This window comes from Leuresthes tenuis, unplaced genomic scaffold, assembly GCF_036924035.1.
Source record: "Leuresthes tenuis unplaced genomic scaffold, fLeuTen1.0.hap1 SCAF_7, whole genome shotgun sequence".
Lineage (NCBI taxonomy): Eukaryota > Metazoa > Chordata > Actinopteri > Atheriniformes > Atherinopsidae > Leuresthes > Leuresthes tenuis.
The window spans coordinates 15,758,407-15,783,937 of NW_027325361.1; the positions used below are offsets into that span (position 1 = coordinate 15,758,407).

Below are 25,531 nucleotides of genomic sequence, written 5' to 3' on the forward strand. Positions count from 1 at the left end.
ACTAAAAGGAGGAGATCGGAGACGCTCTTCGTGGAGATTAATGTTACAGCTCTCCCTGGTCCCTGAAAATGTGATCTGGGCAGACCGTCATCAACTCGTACCCAGCAGAAAAAAACAAATCTGATATACAGACAGTGTTCTCACAGAAAGAAATAAAAGGAAAAAATGAAACAACAATAAAAACAGCAAATCAACTACAGCAATAATAGTGATCATTTCCTGTGAAATTAAACATTATTTCTAACTTCCCCGAGACATTTATTTGGGGATACTGGAAGACAAACTAAAGCAAAGGGTAATGGAAGCTTTTCTCCAGTGGAAGGACAACATCTGTGGCCTGCTCAAGCAGCACAAGCATGCTGTTCATCGAAACAAAAGCTTGAATTTGATCGAAAAGGTAGAAAGAATAGGAGCAATCTTTGTTTTTCTATGGGTGCAACAGCTGTTTAACACACATGCAGTAAACCAGCGGGCTTCCGAGACAAAAATCAAATGCAATGGTTCCCTTTCTCTGTTGTTTAACGTCATTAAGGCTTTGCTTCAATCTCAGTTCTTCCTGTCTCCGAATGTGTGTCCTGTTTACATGTGTGAGATGTTCATTTGTGAACCACACCTGTTTAAAAAGACTCACATTTAAATGCCGCAGGCAAATCTACCGCACTCTGGTTTGCATGTTTACATTATGTGTTCAGTGACCAGCGCTGCATCAGAAAAATATCCCTTTTAGGATGAGTTTTAGACGTTGATAAAGACATGATTACATAGCTGGAGGAATTTATTATCATCATCTTTTTTTTTAATCCGGACAAATTCGTAGCATATTTCCAAAATCATTCCGGCGTCATGCACTCCTGAATACCATAACGTGTGCATACATACTGTTTTCATCATAACCGATTTTTTTTTTTTTTTGTCTTCACACAGGTCCTGGGTAAAGGTTTCGCCTGTCTGTGAAGCCAACAGCCGCCACCGCCTGTGAAGCTTCTTTAAACAAATTAAATCATGAGGATGACATTGGAACCCAGTCAATCAATTCTAGCTATTTGCTGTCATTAAACCAGCAGTCAGCTTGTATGCCTTCATGTCAGTGCAGCAACAGATGCTTTGCAACACACTGAGAATGACGGAAAAAAATGCGACAGGAATGCCAAGTTTGTGTGGATCAGCAGTACAAGAAAGTCAGATTTTTTTACAATTATTTTTTTTCTAAGGCTGCTTTCACGCCTTCATGCACTTATCAGTTTAAACTAATGGTCACAGGTTGTTTTAAACCTCTTCACCTCATCTTAAACCAGAGAGGATGGACGGAGGTTTAAGAAGGGGAAGGGAAGAACAAATCAACAAATCGGCCCAATACGATTAATTGTTGCTTGTTCACCGGATCACTCTAACAGAACCAGTACAGGTCTAGAGTTTTCCTAGCCGTGTTGTTGTTAAGGTTGAAGTCTTGGTTTTGACATCATGACGGTCAAAGTCCAACTCTTACTTAAATGGGTTTGTTTTTTTTACTAAATCTATGAAATGTTTCGTTCCCGATGGTAAGACGAAAAGTCAGCAGAGATAACATTCACAGTGTTCTAATATAAGAAAACTGAAACCAATCGGATGGTGATGAAATGTTCTAAAACAAATGAAAAAATATCACAACTTCCTGCACCCCTACATTTCCCTTCCTTTTCTTTTTGTGGCGCTCTTCCCCCCACGGCCACGTTTTGAACATGCGCTGTCCGAGGAGGGCGTGTTGTGTCGTGTGTACTTGTAGCCTCGTGCCAGGTGGTGGCGACGGAGAGCCTGTTATAGATACTTCTCCTTGGTAACCCCGTTCTGCACGTGCTTCCTGCAAAGAAGGAGACGCAGAAGGGATAAGAAAGACTGTGGGAGGGAGGGAAACGAGCCTGCCAGGTGGGGTGATGAGCAGAAGTGACACATTTGGCAAAAGAGGATATCACATGTGTTCAAGGCTGCGCAGATAAGGGGCTGCCACATAATCACCTCTCCATACGGACTGAGGCTGATTTTGATCCTATCTGCGTGTGCGTGCTGCAGGTTATACAAAGTCAGAGGGAGATTTGCTTATTTTGCATCTACACCTGCTTTTTAAGAGGGGACAAAGCCCTGGCAGGAACAGACTCTGAACCCTCTGGAGCCATCACATCTATTAACTTTATCAAACTGTGACATTTAGGAATCTGAGAGAGTGACAGGGCCCGAGTCTATAAGCCACAAAGGGTTTAAGGGTCTTCAAATCTGCAGAGGTCAGAGACTACATGACCTCAACAGCAGAAGACAGAGATGCACGTGAGAGATTAAAGGCATCTTAGCTGATAAAAACAGAAATGCTTTGGTTATAGTCAGCATTTTCATTTTTATGAATGATCGACAAATTAGAAGGAGGCTCGGTGTGTTACCGTGGCTTCTTTCAAAGTAGCTACACACTTGAAGCTAGTGAATGGATGCACTCGGGCTTATTTTACTGGAGTGGGTTGTGATTTCAGGTAAAACAAAGTGCAGAATGTGGTGGAGACAGGAACAAAACTGCAAATTGACGGATTCATTTTTCACCCCTGTCAGAGTAAAAGGAAGGTGCCGCTCACCCTTGGGCAGAGTTGTGATGTCCAGCATCATCATCGTTGTTTTCTGCCCGAGGCGCTCTGAGCAGCTCTGCTGCTGCCTTGCTGCCGTCCTCGTCCTCGTACTCCCGAACATCGTTCACCTCCTTCACCTTTAGCACCTTTACTACGAACATCACAATAAACTACACAAAGCAGGGGAGCAGAACAGGACACAGACAGATCAGACAGTGCTGTTGGTGTGGGAACTTACACAAAGACAGGAAATGCCCCCTGGGTTGGAATAACAGAAAAAGAAAACAAAAAAAAACAGCAGAATCCTCACCAAGAACCAGTAGATGTTCATGAGCAGCAAGGCGAAGAGAAGAGCGTTGAAGAAGAAGTAGAAAGGGATGTTGGGGACAGACTGGATGCTGGACACACACGTGGCATACAATACTTTGAGAGGGAACCAGTAGAGACGGAACCAGAACCTGAGAGACATGAAGACAGGAACACAATATGTGGCAAAAATTGAAACGTGGTACGTTAAATGTTCATCCTGACTGAATAAGAAACAGACAACAAAATGATGGCGATCTCAACGCGGCAAAACATTTTACGGTGGAGAGACAGAAAATGAGTTTTTACCAAGAGATGCTAAAGCTGACGGAGCCCATGTTGGACAGCACGTCGTTGAGCAGGTGATAGCCCCCTCCTCTGGACTTCAGGTAGACGTTGAGCTTGGTGAACTCCAGCTGGATGTCATTGATGTCGTGCAGGAATAACACCAGAATGCCTACGTTGTGGTATCTGAAAGAAAGAGTGTGTGTTTCCACTTACTTCTAGTCCCTGTAATTTTCCTTGTACAACTCTTAATTGTGAACGATATTCACAGTCTGTACAAACAGCAAAGACAAAGGCAAGATGTGATGCTGTTTCCTTTATAAGGAAAGGACCATTCATTTTATTCTTATTTAACCCATAAGAACCCAGACCCCTTTTTCCTTAAATGAAAAATGAGAATAAAGATTGGACCAAATGGACCACATAGATCACATTTATAGAAATGAATTGCCCATTTTGGTAACTTTGTTTTAGTTTCAATCATTTGTGACACCTGTGTCACCATGGGTCCTTATGGGTTAATTACAGAAATAGAACTGAAATTGTGCATCGGCCAGGAAAATAAACAACGAAGCAGCTATAAAAGTTTCAGTTCTGCTTTTCTTTTAAAAGTTCAATAATCCACAAAGCAAGTGTAATTCTGCTGTATTCATCATTTGCAATGATGACAACACACGTGATCACACACAGCAGTCATGTCAACCCGGATTACTGTGAACCATAAGTGCTGAGAATCTTTATTAACAGCTGGACCTCACGCCAGACAACAGTACCTGAAAGCGTAGGAGAAGCTGATGAGGGCCAGTGTGATAATGTGGTGCACCACCATAACAGCAGAGTCCTTCCTCCATGCATCCATGTTAACTGTGGCATAGATGGAGTGGCCATAGAAGCTGCCTTGGATCAGGTAGGCCAAAGCGATGTCAGTAGGCACTGTCATACCACTCTTCCAGTCTGAAGCAGCAGGAAAGACACAGAGAAGGGGAGATGAAATTTCAGCTCTTGTGTCCTGTTGCTGTAAGAAGGCTGTGTTCATCTTTCTTTATAGGCAGAACTTCTCAAAACACATAAAAGATCAGTCCTACTTTTAGGTCATCAGCCAGGAGCTATATTAGTTCTGGAGTCATTGCCACACACAATGTTGCTACTTAATTGTCCTTAGAAAAGTATCAATATACATATGTATGTAAATCAATATCTTTTTATTAATCACAAGGTGCTGAATTAAAATGCAAGGATCATGTGGCAAAAGTGTTTCACAATATGTTGTAGCTGAGCAACTATCAATAAATTCCCAGACAGTGTGTCTGTAGGTGGCAGCAACATGACATCACTGTTTGCATGGCCAAAATTCCCATTAAAACCTCCACTTCATGCATGTCTGCCGTCAGATCAGACAAAACACTGCATTTTTAGGCTGATACGGGTCAAAATCAGATCAATCACGTTTCCAAAAATGAAGAGTGCTGTAAAAAATGTAAATAAAATTCATTATCATAAAATAATCATTTGCAGATCAGTTCAACTCTACGTCTAACTGAATGTTGTACAAATGTTGAAACTGATAATTGTATCATTTAAAAAAAAAACATGTATACAAAGGCTTTGTACTGAATACCATCAACACTGTTAAAAAAAACCTGACGTCGAGTCTTTCAGAAGCAAAGATAGACGGGGCCCGCCGCACTGAAAAAAGCTGCATAGGTAATATTCCTTCACATAAAGTCTTAAAGAGTTAAGGGATTCAATCAGAAACAGAGCAGAATTCCCATTAAAAGTCACAGAATCACTTAGACGCTGTGGAAAAGCTTTTTTGGTATGGACATCCTCATTTTTAATGCTGAACGATGTGCACAGCTTTGGGAGCAACATCTACAATTTCCAAATAATTTTGGTTGTTTTCTTAACTCACAAGGTTGTAAAATCTTGCATTTGCAAAAAAAAAAAAACCCGAAAATGATAAAGAGAAGTGAGGAGCCTTAAGCAGAAGCTTGTACCCTTTGATACCTTCCTCATATTCCTCGTTGTTATCTGTTTTCTTGTTTGTAAGTCAGGACCTTGCACAGTTGCTTGTACATTGAGCAAGAGGAGGCATTTTAATCACAGATGTCACACAGCAGTAAACAAACCCGTTTACTTCAGATTCACCCCTTCTGAGTGCGAGCGTAAGTGGTGGAGGTGGTTGTTTGTCCCTGCCAAATGTGATCTACTGGGCTGTAGCATTATATCTTGCAAGATCAGACTGAAGTTTGAAAAACAACTTAGGCCTTTGTTGAAAAAGACAGCGGTAAAGTGTCTCAAGTCAAGATCTCGATCACTGTGAACAACTATTACAACCAGGAGATGTGGATGCATTGCTGTCGTTGAGCTGAACTCAGGCAGCCTCATCCTTTCTGTAAAGGCTGGAGGTTAAACTAACATTTCGTTGATTTAAAAATCTGATTTCTATTCAACTCAAAACCCCAACGAAATGAATTAAATGGTTCAAGCTTTTAAATCTTTAAGTTGTTTTTTTAAAGAACACCCAAAAACTTTACTTAGTAATATTCAATATTGTTTGAGTTGTATTCATTTGTCAGTTTTGGTCACACTTTAAATGAAAGACATTTCATTTGAACATAAACACAGTATATATAGCAACAACAGACAGTGATCTATATACAGTAACTTCTGTGGGGGAATACCAGATGAGAGGAGTCAGCTGGGGTAGTTAGCATTCGAGGAAGCTGGAGGGATCAGGTTTACCCTCAATAGCATTAGGTAGTGTTTCTAAAGAAAAACAACTAAATGCATGTTGGGGCTGGTGGGTCGGCTCATGTCTCGGAAACCTATCGGATGTCAGACGGAAACTTTCTACTCCAACGTTTGAGCAAGATTTGTCTCCAGTGAAATGGGGTTTCGTTCAGGTTTCTTGTAATGTTTATTGATTGGACCTTCCGCCATTAAACATTGAGAAGAGGCCTGACAGATGGTTCCCAGCAGAAACGCTGCTAAGCCAAGGCAGGTGAAGTTTCTCTACTGGAGACTTTACATTTTTTCCCCGCTTTGAGATACAGATATAATATCAGATATAATACCCCTCGGTAATTCTGTGACTTTCAAATTTCACTTTCAAAGAAGACAAATTTTCCAGTTTTTCTTCTTTGTAGCCTCACACCTCTGCTTCTCTGTTGTTTTTTCCTCTCACTAACAGTCCGACCCCATTACTTTTCTCCTCTACATGTCTCATACTGACAGCTATTAGAGGTGAAGCAACGATTAATGAAGAACCAGGCGCTGTCAGCTGGCCTTTGTAAGCTTCACTCAGGAGCACTGACACCTCATTGTCTGTCGGAAGAGGCTGAGAGGCTGTGAAAGACATCACCGGATTGTTTGTGAAATTCCCAGAGCCTCCATCCTCCATTAGTCTTGTAGTGATAAGCATCGCAACAGTTATGACTCTGGCCTCCATTAGGAACGATTATGCAGATAATTTGTTATAAATGTCGCTGCAGAATTGAATAATGTTCTGTAGTAAAATATATACATAAGGAAATTAACTGTAACTTACAACTTCTATTAATGTTGTGTATGGAAAAAAAAATGCATCACTGACCACATTCCAGTAAACAGGAAGTGAGATCTCTTTAAGGCTCAGAATATACTTGAGGCACCCAGCTGCATATCCTGTATGCACTGTGAGATATATTTGCCTATTTGAACACTCAAAGCCTTACTTTACCCCCACAGTCTCAGAAGAGCTGATATTTGCTGTTTTATATCTGCTCTGACAGACTAGGCAGACTTTTTCTAAGGCCACTATATTTCTAACATAGTTAGCTTCCAATAAATTGGCTGCATTTTGCCTTTTAGCCCTAAATGACATTTGGATTAGTTGAGTTGTTGCAGCATCTTTTATTGCGACACAAATGAGGTGAGACCCAGAAAAGAGATGTTCACTGGTGCGTGTCTTACTGTAGAAGACTGAGGGCGGGTCGTGGAAGAAGGGGTAGGAAGTGAAGAAGAGCAAGTAGGTGCTGTAGGACCACGACATGGTGTAGAAGACCAGCTTCCACGCGCTCTCCGGCATCTTGGCAGCATCTTTGGGCAGCAGCCTGGACGACTGTGCTAGAGGCTGCAGAGACAGAGCAGACACAGCAACAGTCAGATAGAAAGGAGGAAGTCTCACTCAGAGCTGATTTAGAGACATCTAAATGCAGCTAACAGAATGGCTGGGAGACATCTGCATTATGACTGATTCATGCCTTTCTTTTACATTACTGTGAATTAAGTATGCACAACAAAGCACATTATACATTACGAGCAACACTGTCCACAGTCTCTTCCTGCACTTTGTGGCTGCTGAGATGATGAAATCATTTGGCTGTTGCTTGTATCTTTCCCACAGATTGCTTTTGACTTGTGTCATTCTGCAAATTCTGAGAAAACTGTGTGTTTGATACGGTTCCTTAAAGGCTCAAACATTATTCACTTAGATGATAGTTTAATATTAATCTTAAGCAGTCGGATGCAATCTGCCTCACAAGGGATACAGAGCTCGGTTTTTATTTTTTGTTTTACAGAACTGAGAGGTGTTTCCAAAATCTATCCTGATTTATATAAAAGGGATGGACAAAATAACAGGAACACAACTCATTTTTATTGGAATCCTGCCTTGGAAATGACCAAAAAGCTGAATCAGCACCCCTCTAAATTGAAACTGAACTTTATGATCTTTAGAAATGTATAATTTATCGCCAAACCCTCGAGTCCGACGGCGTTCATTTTTCTTAGGACAGCAACTATTTAAAACATTTTTTTTTTCTCTATGATTTTGTCTACATCATATGAAGGGTATAAAATATACCATCAAATGCTTGGATTTTGGCCACTCGGAACACATGATGGATGAAGCCAAGTGTTCAAGAGGACTGTGTGTGTTGTATCTTTATACAAAAAGTGGACTTTCCATGTCTATAAAAAAGTAAACAAAGCAGAGACAGTGCACAGAAGAAATTCCTAAACAAAGACAACACGAGAACCGAAACACTATGAAACTATGGCAGATTCAAAATCTTTTGTTGCTATAGCTGGAAATTAGAGTGCATGGTTTTAGGATACAACATCCTCTACTCTTTAAAACAACTTCCCCGGATTGCATTTTGAAGTGTCCTTGGGCAAGATACTAGTTTGTGAAATACAGTGGTGACCGCGACTCCATCATATTCTCTTCTCAGTCAAACTCTAACCTGTATATAAGGAGTACATTCTGCTGTAGTTACATCTCAATTTGTAAGTCGTGAGCATAAGTGAAATGGCACCATACACATACAATCTAATCTAATTTATGTGTTTTTGCTACAGCCAGAGTTTAGATGATTTTTAGATGTGTGGTCCCAGGTACTCTAGATGTCCTTTTTGGATGGCAGAGACTGTTGCACATGCTCAAAGATACCGAAACATTAATTCTCTTTGTCTCTGTGGGTTGGTTTCTCACAGGCACACGTCATCAGAGAGCTACTTCAGGATGTGAAGTAGCATGCAGCAGCAGAAATGTGTTTTTCGTGTCTGGTTATGGTTTGCTATGAAAGTAGAAAAAAGGGAAGTCAAACAGAGGGCTTCTCAAACCCTGATGGAGCCTGATTACAGTGGTAATAACACAACCTCTTAGATTAAGTAGTTTACATAGCACAAACAGCCAAACTAAACAATCAAGGAAATTCAGAAGGCGAACATGTAAAGGAGACACAGGCAGATAGAAAATAATAAATATACAAGAGGTACATCAGGTTTAGAGGCAGGCAGGAGTTCAGGGTTTCAAAGTTGCATCAAGACAGGAAACCAAACCCGGCTTACTGCCTCTTATACAGAGTTACTCATTCACACACACACACCAGTGTGGTAAATTGTGGCAGTGTAACTGGAGGCTGCAAGGTGAAAGTCACCTGTGTCAGTGATACAGTGCCTCCCAATCAGTTGTTACCAAGCTGCTTGGCCTGAAGCGACCAGCCTCAGTGAGCACCTACATGATAAATTCATGGAGTGAGAGTTGCTACGGCTTGGAAAGAGATTCATTCTGTTTCTGCTTAAAGTTTTTGAGTGATTAAAGAACAAGAAGTTTAATCCTGTCTTTTAGCAGTTTCTCAACGTTATTTACTTTCTGCATCCCGTTCTTTGTTTATTCTTACCCCCCCCCCCCCACCTCTCATTTTGTGCTGTTTTGTGAAACTGGTGGAGTGTTGGCGTCACACAAGAGAGTCAAAACAAGACAGGGAAGGAAGCTGACAGGGCAACACAGATGTGAGATAAACTGTAACAGTAACAGACTTTGTGGTCCTCAGTCGTGATACATACATAGAGAGAGAGATATCCAAAATGCAGGAGACACGTGATCCCAGCCAAGGCAGCTGATTGGCTGAGACAGAGTTGGCATGTGGTTCTAACCGAATCGCAGTGCAGTGCCGGACACTCATCACATTCTTTTAAGTCTCTGAGTACATCTGTATCATTCTCCCTCTATCAGCCCTTCCATCTGTCTCCTCCCAATGCTCCCCGTACAACGACCCCCCCCCGCCCTTCTCCTCTTAGCTCTTTCATTCCTTCTCTCCCTCCACCCTTTTGTCCACCCCTGCCTGTGACATTTATTTATAGAAGCCAGCTGTCAGCACACAGCCCCCCCCCCCCCCCAATCCCCAAAACACAGACACACACACACAACAAGTAACCCCCTCTCGAGCGCATGAGCCTACCCACACTCCCAAAGGCTGATACATGTGAACACCAACAATGACTCTGCAGTTCATATTTTACCTGTTAATCACTATCAGTGCTGGTCCATTTCTTTTTACAGCTCCAGTGTCCATCACATACTGAGTTTGTTGGGGAATCTTTGATGCCACCTTGAGGACTTCTGTAGTGTCATGTCTACATCTGAATCTGGCTGTGAGAGAACTTTTGATGACAAGCAAAGTCCATATAAGGAGAGGTGGTGGAGAACTCTGTCACATGACCACCAATAAAGAAATCACAATTATTTTCTAATTGCTGTTTGGTTATGTTTAGGCATTAAAACTACTGGGCTAGGTTTAAGCAGTTTTAGGTTAAACTAAGTTAGTTTTCACTGAAACTACTTGGTTAGCTTTATGTGCTGAAACTACTTGGTTAGCTTTATGCGCTGAAACTACTTGGTTAGCTTTATGCGCTTGGTTGTTATAGATACCAAGATTACATGGTTAGTATTGGGGTTTGTGACGAGGCATCTGAGCATGGGCTGGGTTTGAAAATAGGCTGTGCCGTGTACCTGTCCTGTATTTGCAGTTAATATGGTATATTTCTGTTGACGGTACATTAGTTGGACAACTGGCTTTTGGCAATATCACTAGGCAACGTAAGCGTGCTGAACATTATTCGTTTTCTTTAGTTTTGGTGTTTTTTAGAAAGTACTTGGAAGGTAAAATGAATGTGATGCTTCTCTCCTCCTGAGTTGCATGGAAAGAAGTGGGCTCTCAGTATAGTGGTGCCAGCCTTTCAGCAACCAAAACCACACAGCAGGAACTAAATCTTTGTTTCAAATGCAGATTCTGAGAGATTACATAACAGCCTGCCAGTGAGTCCGTTGCTTTTTCTCTGTGTGCCACCCAACCCACCATCTCTTTGGGTGATATGCACCCACACTATCTATGACCCTTTAGTCTTTGGCATACAGAGCAGGTGCATACTGGGTCAAGGACACTGAGATAGTCCACTTGTCCTCAGTAAGATGAACGATAAGGCCTTGAATTACACTCAACCTGGACCTACACCCATTCAACAGCTCTCCCCTCTCTTTGTCTCTCTCTGTCTGACAGACACACTGGCTGAACTTGTCCTCTTGCTCGAGGCATCTTTGGCTTTCATTTCTCTGGCCTTTCTGCCTCTTTCTCCAGCTAAAGAGAGACTGAGTTGTAAAACAGGAGAGGAAAAGGAAATGGAAAAGTTGCAGAAATTGCATAAGCTGGTTGTATATGAAAGACAAAGAGCCATTGTGAAAGACTTGGTGACAAATAAAAGGTTCCCTTAGCAACCACGCAGGGATGCTGGCAAACCCCTTCAGTGTGGCTAAAAAAAAATCAATTTTCTTTCCACTCTAGATCTTCCTCATCGGCCTTTCTCCTCGTTCCTCTGTCTTACCCTGATTTTGTGCAGCTGCACCCCACTGTTGCCCCTTCACTCTACAAGTTCTCAACTTCCCTCCTTCTGCACACCCCAGAAGCAAGTGATGAGAGAGGCGGACGGGTGAATGGACTGTGTTGCATAAGAAGATAAACTGGGCCAGTGAGTCAGGATTCTGGCTCATGTGCATATCCGTTCAATCAGGCTCTCGCTCTCTCATTCACCCTCTTTCATTCCTTTGGCTCTGTCTAGCCTTGATTTCTCTTGGAGAGGCTGATATCACCCTGGCTCCCTCAGTGTGACCTTTAAACCCAATTCTGTCACAGATGCCCTCTGTTCTCTTCTTCCGGGCAGAGGGCAAATAGGATTTGCAAAGGCTAATCCTGTGGATGGCCAGAGTTGTGTGGGTAAATATAGCATATTTATCTGGTTTATACAGTCTGTAACAAATGCTACAATCCCATCTTAAGTGTCTTGAAGAACTTTCTGGTGTGTTTGACATTATGACGCCATTTTCTCTCTTCACCAAAAATCCCCTTTTTACTTCACTTCAATCGACCTCACTAAATACAGATTATCTGCCTTTGTAAAGGGGGAATGATCTCACTACCCCCACCTCTTGTTCTTAACAAAGTAACGAGTGGACAGCTGCAACGGGGGATAAAGCTCATGGGTTAGTTAGGCTCAATTCAACAAGCACTTGCTGCCTGAAGCTCCTTATCAGACCAGTCCACTGCGTTGAGGCTGCTTTTTTTCTTTTTTTAACACTTCTCTCTTTCAATTTGTTTGGTACTCCAACCAAACCGAGCGGTGCCTCGTGCTTCCTTGTCCCTAATTGTAACTGTTTTTGCGGATGTAGATACACAAACAAAACACACACAAAAAAAAAAAATTGGATAGAAAAATTGGAGAACATAAAACAATTAAATAAAACATTTCAGAAAACATTGCAAGAAAGATTTTGATTTTTCTTCATTGTAGGCTACTGTAAGTAACGCATGCTCCTCTCTTTATTTAGCCCCTTTTAACCATATCTATTTACTACAAGGTGTTGACCCACTTGCACAAACACTATATAGTATATATATATATATATATATACACACTATATCTATATACAAAGCTTTTTCTTATTTCTCACAATCACACACATCAACGTGAATATCAGGAGCAGAATATTGTGTTTTTGTCTTTGTTTTGTGAAATGTATTTTTGTTGTATTTTGTACATTTTTTCTTTCAAATGCATTGTCTAAAATGTAGTGTTTTGTGAATTGTGACTTCTAAAATGTTATTGCGTTTGGTGAAATGCTGTGTTTTCTGGGGGTTTCTTGTTGTGTTTTGTGCCATCACCTCGGGGCCGCAGTAGGAGTCGGCCTGCATTAACAGCAGTGGTTCATTAGGGTTTATTTAGGAGGAAGAGGAAGGCTTTTAATGCGAGACAGCGACAATAAAAGTAGCAGTAATGAAGAAGTGAAGTTGCATCGCCGTTTTAAAACTGTGGGATTACAGTGCATGCCACAAAGACAGAATTCGCCTCCAGCCAAGGCACCTTTGTTGTGTGTGATACCCCCTTATCTCTTCTAGCGAAACTCACTGGCTCGCAAATGACTGAATAACAGCAGCTTTTTCTGATTTCCTCACTTCCACTTCCTGCCTACTCACTTGAAGCTCTTCTCTTATGTTGTGGTGCATGCTGGGACATGAGTCAGCTGTTAATTTGTATGTCCCTAAATAAAAAGAAATGGGAGCAATCCTGTAAGGGCCTCTGATAAATCAGCTTACCATGACTCAAGAGGAATGTGAATGACTTGGTGAGGATACTGTGACTCGCTCAATAATTAATCGCTCTGAGAGGAAGACATGCACATAGGCGCATACAGAAACAGCCTGCACTCCTGACACGTGCCAGCAAGAGCAGGGAAACCAAATGTTTTAAAGCCCACTTAAATATATTGCATGTACAGTATCTGTACAGCAGTGGCTGAACTAACTGGATGAAGTCTTGCTTTGTACAATTTGTGATGAGTTTGCTTTGGTTAATTCTGACAATGCAGAGAGAAAAGGCAAAACATTTGCTGAGTAACCCTGATATTGGTCCCTTCACTGAAAATGATTAATTCTATGTCATGTAGTGGAGGTTTATAGTCTGTATAGAGTCTTCGGATAAAATTGGGTTAAAAGAAAACTCTTCACTCATCACAATTATCCCCTTACGATGATGTTTTTCTGCTCAATTTAAGAGCTTTTTTTCCATGCACATGAATGCATCAAACCTTTGACTGTTGGACGCGATTTGCGATTAACTTCGGTCCGTTTGTCATTATCAGCCTGATGAGTCAAATCTGAAATAAGAAGTGAAGTTCGCTAGAGTAAAAATCAGCCTTGGTTATGTTGACATCAGTTCTTCCGACCCCATAAGAGTCAACAGTGCAATTAACTGTACTTAAGTTATGACGCACATCTGGAAGAATGCAGCATCAAACAGCAAGTGATGATCTTTGTCTTAAAGCTGCTGTTTAACTGCTTACAGAGGTGCTGAACATTTAGGCTTGATTTGAATAAAAACACATGATTAGAACAAGGAAGTTGAACATTAACATGATGATTGAGTGCTATACGCACCAGAAAGAGCCCAATGTATGACTGACATGTGGCTGTAGTAGGCTGTAACTCCAGCACGGAAATTATATTTTTAAAATCTTACGACATTGCTGCTGTCGCATGACAGACATCTCACGCCACTGAGCAAAATCACTGCCTCCGTGATGATATTGGATCTCAAAAGTCTGACTACATTTCCAGACGACATGGAAAGATTTCTGAATGGGCTTTTGAATAGCTTGATTAATCATTTTTTGAATTAAGGTTGCTAAAACATCACCGTTACTCAATTAAAATCCCTTAATTAGCTCAAAGTTGCAGACTCAGCACAACTAAAGACTTTCCTTTGAGTCAAGATTGTACCTGTTTCAGCAGTATGTCCTAAAAAAGTGGAGTCACAAGAAACGAGAAAAATCTGATTGAACATCTCACAATTAATTGGGTTTATTAATCATATTGGCAATGTGGTTGAGTACAAGAGTACTTCAAGAGTAAAGATGAGGTGCGGTAAATACTGTGTGGATATATTGTATAAGAATTGAAGAATACTATTTGTTAATGAAACTTTTAAAAGGAGATTTTTTAATTCACAGTACATAATATCACTACAAGGTTCGGACAATCTTGAGGCATCTCTTAAGGTACAGGAAGAGGCAAGGCTGAAATCCTTAATTAAATGATCTCTGGGCCTCCAGACACTGCTTTAAGAGCAGACATAGTGGAAATCACTGAAAAGGCTCAGGAAGATTTCCGAAAAGACTTCTCTGCAATTTAAAACTTCACTGTGAAACGATTACTACATTCAAACAGTGTTAATTAACACTGATGCCTTTTTTTTTTAGCCCAAAGCTCATTTAAGATGGACTGGAGCGAAGTGAGAACTGTCCCCATGTCTGATTAATTCATTAATTTTAGAAATCATGGGTGCCGCATCCCACACGCTAAATCACACAGAGGTTGCTATCAATACACAATTCAAACGCTAGCATCTGTGTTAGCTATTATAATTACTATTAGTGCAGATGGAACAGGTCATTTAAACATCTGTGATATTATTAATGCTGAGGGTTTTGGAGCAACATGTGCGACTATGACTTGTTTTTCAGGGTAAACATTTCTTATTTCAACAAGACAATGCCAAACCACACTCTGAATAACAGCATGGCTCCTTAGTAAGAGTTTGGGTGAGAAACTATCCTGTATTCACTTCAGATCTGTCATCCACTAGAAAAATATAAATGTTTTGGGTTTTATTAAAACTACAACAAAAAAAAAGTTCAAAGAGGCTTTAAGCAGCTTAAGTCACATGTCGAAGCAATTATGAGAAAACAACTTTAGTGTTGTTTAAAAAAAGACATTTTTATCATATTCAAAGTAAGCACACTGTAAATTTAAAAGAAAAAAATAATACATTTCTCTTTGTTAACCTTTGATAATTGTCTTTGTGCTACAATGAAGAAAAAATAGTTAAATAAAGTGTTTGCAAATAGTTTGCAAATCATTACATATTTGTTTTTATTTAAATCTTCCAGTGTCCCAACTTTTAAGGGCGCAGGGATGATGAAGTGAAGCGATTACTTAATGACACTGACACTTATCCGCCACAGTTTTTCAAACAAGTACTATATTAGTGTCGCAGCCCGTCTTATATCAAGTAAGTTCTCTGGTCAAGTAAAAAAAAGAATTTCTCTCATTTCTCGTGAACATCCTGTATTAACACACTGTACCGCAGAGCAGTCTGTAAGGTGTAAAGTATTTAATAAGCACAACACTGGTTGTGAAAAGTTAAGGGCAATACAAGCAAAGCTATTTTAACTAGGTGTTAAAATCACCTTTTGGATGCAGAGCCATCTTCCTCCAGGAAATACTGTACAGCAGCACAGACACGCTGAAGCAAATGAATGACATACAGTCGTTATTTTCTTTCACTTTGCAAGAACATCAAGTGTGTGATCTTTGCTCACATGATTTTTATTTGTGTCAGATGACTACCACGGTGTGTAAAGCATAACATACTGCCTCTGTGGAGAGTTTATTTGGAGTCGCGCGACACAACAAGAGACGGCACATCCTGCATCCCAGCCCTTCGCCTTAAAATGTTATGATTTATGCAAAGCAGGTGTGTCATGTTGCACGTGAATCGCAAAGTGGTGTGAATTTACATGGACATTTGTTTGGCTCTGTTCAAGCTGAAACCTGGAAGCCATATGGCTGTAATTCATAAAACAGAACACAGTGAGAATGAGGCCTGATTTACTGCGGACGAGTCTTACTGAATGGGCAAAATATCACTTAGAGACTACGTCATGTTGATTATTTTTCTAATAACAGCACGGGCAACTGGGATATATGTTAGACCGTACGCTGACACTCAGCTCCTGTTTTTGGATGCAGGAGGAACGGGTGTTTAAAGACCTGAACCACTCTGAACATCTCTGATACGACGAGGCTGGTAGGGTGCTCCCTATCACCGGCAGCTCCAACACACAACCTACGAGCAAGAATTGAAACAATCTAATGATGCTAATGAGTCGCAGAGATTTCAAATCTGTTTGAAAACACGCATACACATGAAGAAGAATGCGCGCTGCTGGAAAAACAAAAAATCATACTACTTTTCTTTGTGTACCGGTAGTTACTTTATGACTATTTGACTAAAGTGGTCCGCATATTTCAGTCATGTAATTGTTCTGTAATGACACGTTCAAAGTGGGTGAACTGATGCCGACTTTTTTTATTTGTTGGAATAAACAGAATCTGAAAACAAATGTGGAGTGTGATGACACACAGAAAAGCAAAATTGTTGGTGTTTTATTCAATTCAGACAAATCGGGGTTCCTCCACACATCTGGAAATAAGTATGTGGCTGAACATCAAACTGAGCTGGCTGAGAATCTGTCCTCCATAGTGTTTAATCTTAAAGAACTGCACATCTCTCGATTCATGCAAGGTGAATTGGGAAGTGCAAAAGTACCCAAAAAGGTTAAAAAAAGAGAGATAATGACAGTTCTCAAGAAATGCCAAATAACCACCTCTGATTACGCTGACCTGATTTTCCTTAACAGCATCATTTAGCTTTTCCACGTGACATAACAACCACTAACTTCTGCTTGTGTGCTAAACAGAGCCAAATTTTCACAAAACACCAAAGTTCCAGAAGCTTAGCTCATGTTGCAGAAGCCTTATCATTCTAAGTGAGTTAAAAAAATAGTGATTTCAGCAGTGAGGAGCAGGAAGCTGAGTGATGTAGCCTCACAGCAGGACCACAGACCTGTGTGTGCAGTCAGTGAGACCATATCATCCTGCAACTGTTAAAAGAAAGAACAACAAAAAAAAGTGTGATTCATTCTCAAAAAGAAAACTTAAGACCACTCACGAAAAAATGTAAAATATATTAAGACAGTTTAAAATGATTCGCTTTCCCTTTTAACAAAAGACGTATGAAGCAAACAAACTTCTCAGCGGGATTTTGAAGAGTGGAAAGGCTGTCTGTGTTGTGCTTCTGACTCACTCACACCTTAGCTATTCTTTTGAACTGCTGCTGTAATCTCTGACAGATGTCAGTGAGTTCCTCTAAAAGACCCACTCACAACCTCTGAATTTGCACTAACTCGCTATGCAGGATGGATAGGATGAGATACAAGAGTAAAGAGTAAAGAGGGAAAGGTGTGATGAAGCAAGTTCTGAGTAAAGATGAGGGCAACGGCAAAATCAGGCAACTAGTCGGTCTACAAAGTGCACTCTGAATGAATGGATTCCACTCGAATGTTGCAGTATTTTTCCACAGAGGAAAAGAGAAAGACAAAGGCAGACTGGGATGAGGAAACTAATCTAAATGCATCTCAAGAATGCTCAGCTCTTAGATCTTACCCATAACTTCAGTGAACAAACTGACCACACAAGCATGGCAAACGGGACTTAAAAATGCATGAAGTATGATGAGCGCGCACTGCAGACCAGAGTAAATGAACACTAGTTTTCTCAGACCACTGAGAGCTCACACATTATTATAAAGTGCCCTTGTTAGAGCAGAGCCATCTGCCTAGTGAGAAGCCTACAGTGACAATGTGTTCTTGCCCAGTGAAAGGCCTGCCCACTGTGTGCAGCCGGAGGAAAAAGAAAAGGAACGAATGAGAGAGGAAGAGGAAAAAGATTGAGAGGCTGGCCAAAGTCGCTCTGTGGTGGTCAAGGCCTCATGGCGCATTCCAGCTGACCAGGAGGAGAGTCTGACTGTCACACTCAGCAAACAGGGCTGATTTATGATCCTGCTTTTATATATGGCTGCCTGAGCTGTGATTCACCGTGTTAAAGGCTCCACAGCCACTCTCTGTTTTATTCTGACATGACACAAACCATCTGCTTTACCTGTGTTCAATCAGTTGTCAAAAGTGCAGCTCATGGTTTCATCTCTGAATATGAGTTTCCATGCGTCCACAGTCCATGTTAATTAGCAGGGAACTGACTGGTGGGAGCTGTGTGGGAGTTTTCTGTTAGAAACGTATGTCCACTACCTTAAAAACACACACACACACACACATTTAGTGCAGCATTCTGAATCATCCTTTGTTCATAAACGCAACAATTTTAGAACAAAGTGACCAAGTGCGTCAAGAATCTACCTTATCTAACAGTTGCGTTTTATTCTGTGTTCAGTAACGAATCAACTAATAGATTTAGTGCTTTTAAATTCTATAGGCAGCTATATGGAAACCCAGTGTTACACAGCTGAACTCACACGAGATGATCAATTTGAACCGTTTCACCTGTCAGTAGTTTTAATGTTGAGCTTGATTAGTGTATAACATCGGCCCTGATGATTTATCATAGTGATCAATCCTGTGAATGGACAGACAGCTTATTGAGGCCATAAGTGCTGCTTATTAAGCCTACACAGGAAATACATCATGTGTCATGTGATGGCCTAAGTGCTGCACGTGTTGCTTGCAACGCCATGATGAATTAGATAGCTGAGTCATGAAAGGAGAGTTGAGAGGCTCCCAACAACAGCCCAACATCTTAACAAATAGCACTCGTTGGCAATCAGTGTCAAAACTACAAGCAAGTTTCATCTGAGTGGGCACTTTTGGCTGAATGGATATCGCTTCCACCAAACCACAAATTCAGTATCAGGTTTCTCTGTGCGGCTCTAATGTGCAACAATGAGCCGGAGCTTAGTGGAAAGTGATCTGGGATGTGTGGTTAGGAACCCTGTCAAACCTCATGCTGCTTTCATATTTAGAACAACAGCAGGACATGAGGTGCCACTCAGCTCGGTGCAGAGAGATAAGCCCAGCAACAAGGCTGATCTGGCAAACCCACCGCTGCTCTCCGTGTTTTAGTGTGCGTGTGTTAAGGCATTTATGAGTGCAGCTATAAACCCGCCGCCGCTGAAAAAGTCTGAACATTGAGCCGTTGTTTTCAAAACGCACGTGTGACGGATGCTGTTGGAGACCAAATCTAAAAGGTGAGCAGAAGTTGGTTGTGAGTGTGAGAGAGCACATGTCCCTTAACCCACATGTGGATGTGTGTGTGTGCGTGCGTGCGCAGCTGTGTTAATGATTGGCTGCTGCAAGCTGAGTCAGCAAGCCTGGCCCCTGATACAGTACACAACCCCTCAGCCAACTTCTCCTCTCCAATCCTTCCTTCCTGTATCTTCCCCTTCCTTATTTTTTTTTTTTATTCAATCTTTCTGCTCGACCACCCTTCCCCTCTTCTCTGAGCTGCAGTTCTGACATTTTGTCTCCTTTCTCCACTACTTTTTTTCACACAAGTGTGTCTACTTTCTTATCTCTTACCGTTGAAGTAAGGAGTGGCTTCCTGAATGCTAAGCGCACGCGCTCATTTCTGACTAAACATGGGCAAACATGCACCTGTGTGTATTTGAAACCATCTTACACACTCATTAAGTGAAGCACACTCATCCTTTTCAATGCATAACCTATGAAGCGTCAGTTAAATTATGCAAGCATATATAGAGTAAAGACGGACGAGCGACACATGCTTCGTTGAACATTTTTGTGCAGAGTAAATGTAAATGCAAATGAGGAAGGAGCAGTGCTACTCTTACACTTGGTAACTGTTTGTATGACATTCAGATGGCTGCTTAGTACGCGTTCCACGGAAAAGTATTTCAACATTTCGCTACGAAAAAAAAGAAATTGTCAGTAGTGCCAGTAGATGAGGCTGAATGTGGTGACAGCTTATGTGAGAGTGCAACACAAGTGGCTTATAAACAAGTTCATCTAACCTGAATAGGTGCTGCTGGGACCATGCATCAAACTGAATGTGAAACATGATGAAAAATCTCACGTGCACAGGAGCGATCCCCATCCCCACCACCACAGCCCTCGCCTCACCCAACAGCTTGCTCATTGATGGTGACATGTGGAACCCAGTTTTGCCCCTTTCTGGTTGACATGAATACAGAGAGGCTGGCGCTTATAGAACTCTCCAGATCAGGACCAAAAATTGTCTCTCTTGACCTCATTTCCTAGCTTTTGCACAGCCTTGCACACGGTCAATCCACCATGAAATCAAATGTTCATCCAAAGTCATAAAAAGTCAACCAGTGTACTTGAACAGACTGACAATGTGATGGATTTAAATGTGATTGGGTGCATTATCTGTGCAGGGTAAAATATATGTCTCTATTGACAGTGACAGTGTGTGTATCTGGGTTTTAGCTGTTGGAGTAAAGCAAGCTGAGCAACACATAAAGTTACTCCTGATCTGTTTTCATATCTGGACTCTGGACGGTGGAAAATGCAGAACACAGTGAATCGTCTTGCATTTTAAGTGGGTCGACTTTCACTCTTCAAACATGTCTGCAAGTACTGTTAGGAACTAAACAGGAAGCTAATTATTTTTATCCCTCAACCCACCGCAAATGAGTTCTGTGCAGATGAACTCTTCACCAGCAGTTTCTGCAAGTAGCGCTTCATTCTATATGAAAATGCAGAGCTGCAACAAGCTCGGATCTTCTTTCTACACAATTTAGCTGCAGATAGTCTTTTAAAGTCAGAAACTAAGTTTAAATGTCAGTTTACATCAATGTAAATGTTTATATGCTAAACTGAAGTTAAAAAAAAAAGATTATTAGCGGGTTTGTGTGCTTTCAACTACCGAAGCAGTTACTCGCTCCAATCATGGCAGCATTCTTTAAGATCCATCAGAGGGGCCAGCAATCATTCTTAACGTCAGCTCAATCATCAATTTTCATAAGGGCACCAAAGGACAGAATAACAAGCACTTAAGTTTAAGTTAACAGTGAGTATCTACACGGTCTCAAGTATATGTACACGTGATCGTCGCTGCTGTAAGTTAAACTGCTCTCTTTGCTCCAAATCAGAAAGCACACTATTTACTCTAACAGTGGAAACTACATAATCCATTCTTACTAACAAGTCATTAAATGCACTGCGGTGTGGTTTACGTCCAGCCTTCTTTCAAATCAGTGGTATAAGCTCTGTGCAAATAAGACCTCAAACAATGTTGTTCTCCTCTGACAATCCACTTCAGCTTTTATGATGTAGCACAGCAATACTCGTATTGAATTAGCTCTGCATGGCTGACCTAACTCTCAACCCATCCCTAACCCAATATAAGCACTCTGGTCTCTAGGTGGTAGTACACACACACTGAGTAACCAAAGGCACTCTGACTGGGTCTTATTCTAACCTACATCCTAAATATCATCTCTTCTTTCACAGGCTGCACAGTATCCAGACAGTGAGATGGATGCTAATACACATAGAAGCAGTCAAAGGTCGAGGAGGCCTCAGCCTTTACATTCTCAGGCCACGTCTGGCTTAGCACATGGATGAGGATGAGGTAGCATTCACCATGTGGGAACACTCCACCCCCACCCACGAAGATACCAGAATAATGTGCTACAGACCTCATTCAGGCCATCTGTAGAAAGAGGAACCCTCCTCTGCAGACAAGAACAGGATGGAGGTCCTCAGGCACTTGGATGGCAGAAGAGAATATAGGAGATGTGGGCATGGGGCCAATCTGTCAGAGCACAGCCTGAATGTCTGGTCTCTGATAGACACGCTGGGGTGAGATGCTGTCAGGCGGCTTTTAGACTTTATGCTGCCGGTCTGTAAGTGCACATCCTCAGATACCGGAAAATTCCACAATTTTCTATTTCATGGCTGCAGCACGCCCCTCACATGGGTGGCAAATCATTGAAGAAGAACAGCTTGATTTTACAGCTTACTGTTAATATCACGAGCGGTTTCTCAGCCGATTTTCGAGAAATGTATCTTCATATATAGGTGAGACATAAAGAGAAGGGAGCGGGTGGGAGGACACCCACGTTACTCTCTATTTATCAACTCAGTTGGGATCAGACCTAAAAGATGAAATCTGAATATTTCTGGATTACATTTAATGATAAAAAATGGTTAAGGTGGTGGTGCTGACTCAAAAACACTTTTACTGGATTGCCAGAGAGATGAAGATTTAAGATAACATTGCTGGGACTCGCAGTGCTGGTCAGAATTAATGGCACCATAAATTGTAAGCACAGCTCTCTCCGAAGGTTTTCAAAGTGATTTAGGTCGGGACTCACTGCAGCTCAGTTTAAATACAGTACATCTTTTCCTTTTTAATCATTCTTTTGGGGGGGGGTTTGTCCTGCTGAAAGACAGAAGTCCCCCCCCTGAATCTGAATTCACTGACTCAGGGTAAACATATTTTGCTTTAAATCCTAATTTCATTACTTATGTTACACATTCAGCCCCTCCAGTACCAGAGGCACCTAAGCACTCCCACAGCATAATAGAACCTCCACCGTGTTTTACTGTGGGTGGGGTGTTATTGTCCTTACGGGCTTAATTTTCTTGTCTTTAGAAAGTAATAAATTCCATCCCCAGTGAGCTCTGCTTTAGTTTCAACAGTCCATAGCATATTATCTTTTAAGGTCTGTGCCTTATCTATGAAAGACTTTGCAAATTACAGCCCTGTCCTTTAGTGTCTTTATCTCTGTGGTGGTGTCCACCTCAGCCTTTGCCCATATAGCTCCACTTAGTTCAATGTACATCATGTCATATGGGCTCAAACCACCACTTCAGACTACTCTCAGGCAACCTGAAGCTCTTCAGATGTCTGGTGTGGTGTTTCTTCCACAAGCTCTACCCTCACAGTCTTCTCTTTTACTCAGTTCACTCATGGCTCCACAAGCTGGATGTCTCTTAACTGTCGAATGAGATATGAGACTAATAGATTGCTTTTTAGCCTGTGGAGTTTCCATACATGTATATACATTAACAGATATCGATGTGCATTTCAGATGCGCTGAGACACCTTGCTGATCCTAAAAAAATAACTGCAAACAAGCAGCCTCTTCTTATTCAGTAGAAGCATCATCAATCAATTTAAGTTATGTCAACACTGAAAAGTAAGCATGGGTAAAAGAAGTGCAGGTAAGTCTATTTTGTATGATAGACTCATTTAAATTCATCAAAAAGGATCCAGAAATTGTCTCTAGGAAGCTTTTTGCGTGTGTATATTAATATCATTCTACTGAATTCTTTTTTTGTTGATGTATATTAAAAAATGGTGCTTACAAAGTATGATTGAAATCGATGTTCTGTGCGCACAATTCATAGATATCAACCCTGGCCTGTTCTGTAAGTGGTTGGGGTCATTACACAGCCAAACTGAACCATAAACGAACACGTGAGAGGAATACATCCAGAAAGAGAACAAATATGGTTGTCTGTGCTTTATAATGAAGAGTGCAGCTCAAGGGCATGTATCTATGAGAATTCTTCTGCCATATCCACACCAACAGAGGAAGATGAGGGTGTTGATTGTCAAACACTCCTTTCCTGGGAGTCCTCTATAATCCCAGTCAGACCCTAAAGTGTGTACATGTCCAGAGCATGTGCACAGTATCCATTACTTTTCTACCCTGCTTAATCCTGCCTCCATGTTGAGTGACTCACAGCATCCAAATGAGGACCTACTGCAGACTGTGTGTAGCAGCTGTGTTACACTGAGTCGGGTTAATATTTTCTGACAGTGTTGGTTAAGCTGACTAAGAAAGGTTGAGCTCTCTATCTCCTCCTGACTTTATCTTAAACCTGCAACTGAGTCCATTACTTGTGGACATGTGATACACTCTCTTCCACCTGTGTCTTATACGCACTGCCTCTCACAGTCCGTTTCTAGCCAGCAGGCAGAGTGTATTCAGTTAGAGATGGAGGCACGGAGGCCACGCGCCCGCAGTGCTGGACTCTCAATTAGAGGCTCCTAAAACCATTATTCAAGAGGGGTAAATACATCAAACATGGGTTTATGGGAGAATAACCGCAGATTGCCACCCACCTTAAACAGACTTTCTGTCAGTCCCCGCCTGACCATCGTCCACAAAAAGGCGCAAAAGGCAAACAGAGCGATTTCGGTCCAGGTAATGTATGCGTTATCCAGGAAAGTCCGTTTGGAGAGCTCCAGACCGCAGCTGCCACAGTCTCTCCATGCGCCTATAAGGACAGTTGAAGCTCTGGTAATGAGTTCCAAATATCCCGGCATGGGCTCCACTTCCACCGGCACGGCACTCCCGGCGTCACTCCCCATCGCGGTGCGGCGTAGAAACAACAGAGAGGTAAAAACCGGGCGAAATGACGCCAGCAGGGAGACAAGAGCACAGGGAGTCCAGCGGTACAGCGACTGACTGGGCAGCGAGCTCGGTAGCTCAACTAAAACGACTAGAACAAGGTTATCTAACCAGCTTAACCCTCTTCAGTAGCCTAATTCTTTGTTTTCCAAATTAAGACATGGGGCCCTTCCTCGCGCTCAGGGCAGTTTTATGAATGATAGCAGGGCCCACCAGGCTCTGACCACACGCATCGACTGTGTGGTTGGATACTATAATCACACTAACCAATTACCAAGTAGGTTCCCACTGTCAATCTGAGCCATTTGCACCAGTTCTCTAAAGGTTCCTCTTGATCATGATTCCGCTACGCACGCGGCTCATCCGCAGCAGCAGCAGCAGCGCGCCTCGGTTAGCCGCTTAGCCTTCGTTAAACCAAACGCACACAGCAGTGAGGAGACCAGCATTGGCAACAGCCTCCGAGCTAGCAGGCAATTTGAGTGAATGAGCCTTTAATGTGACTGAGCGTACATACATACACGACTTCAGCCTGGGATATAGCGTTTCTGTCGCCTGTCCAGCGCCAAGCCCGGCCACACGGACTATTGTGCCGCTACGCTGTCACACACTGTCTCATCGCTGTCCGTTATTCGCCTTATATAACCTCTCCGTGTCGTTTCATCAGTCAGAGCAGCAGAACCCCGACGAACCGGCGAATCTCGCACAAGGACAAGTTATCCCAGCGAAAAGAAAACGACGAATAAAAGGAATATTTCCCGGAGAGAGACAGGCGTCGCTTCGGGTCCTCCTTCTCCTCTCAGTCGCTGGTCAACGTGTCCGCGGCTGCGTTTTTGACAAAGCGCGCTGCGCTCCCAGCGGGGATCAACTGGTGCGTTGAAAAGGGGGACAGCGCTGCTCTGCTGCGTTTAAACTAAAACGGAAAAAAATGCGGCGGGGGCGTGACGTACACAGGCCCGCTATCTTTTTTTTATGAACTCTCTGCTTCAGCCACCAAGGAT

General features: G+C 42.0%; 1 protein-coding gene across 1 annotated transcript; it reads right to left on the reverse strand.

Annotated features, from left to right (window-relative positions):
* Positions 1 to 849: 849 nt before the first annotated feature.
* Positions 850 to 25,503, reverse strand: cers1 (ceramide synthase 1). The gene is made up of 7 exons (XM_072389511.1): positions 24,245 to 25,503; positions 7,131 to 7,290; positions 3,950 to 4,130; positions 3,201 to 3,362; positions 2,896 to 3,043; positions 2,595 to 2,755; positions 850 to 1,837 (listed from the first exon to the last, which is right to left on the reverse strand). Exons 1-7 carry the CDS (start codon positions 24,491 to 24,493, stop codon positions 1,795 to 1,797), a joined length of 1,104 nt encoding a protein of 367 aa, XP_072245612.1. The 5' UTR covers positions 24,494 to 25,503; the 3' UTR covers positions 850 to 1,794.
* Between the last annotated feature and the right edge of the window lie 28 nt (positions 25,504 to 25,531).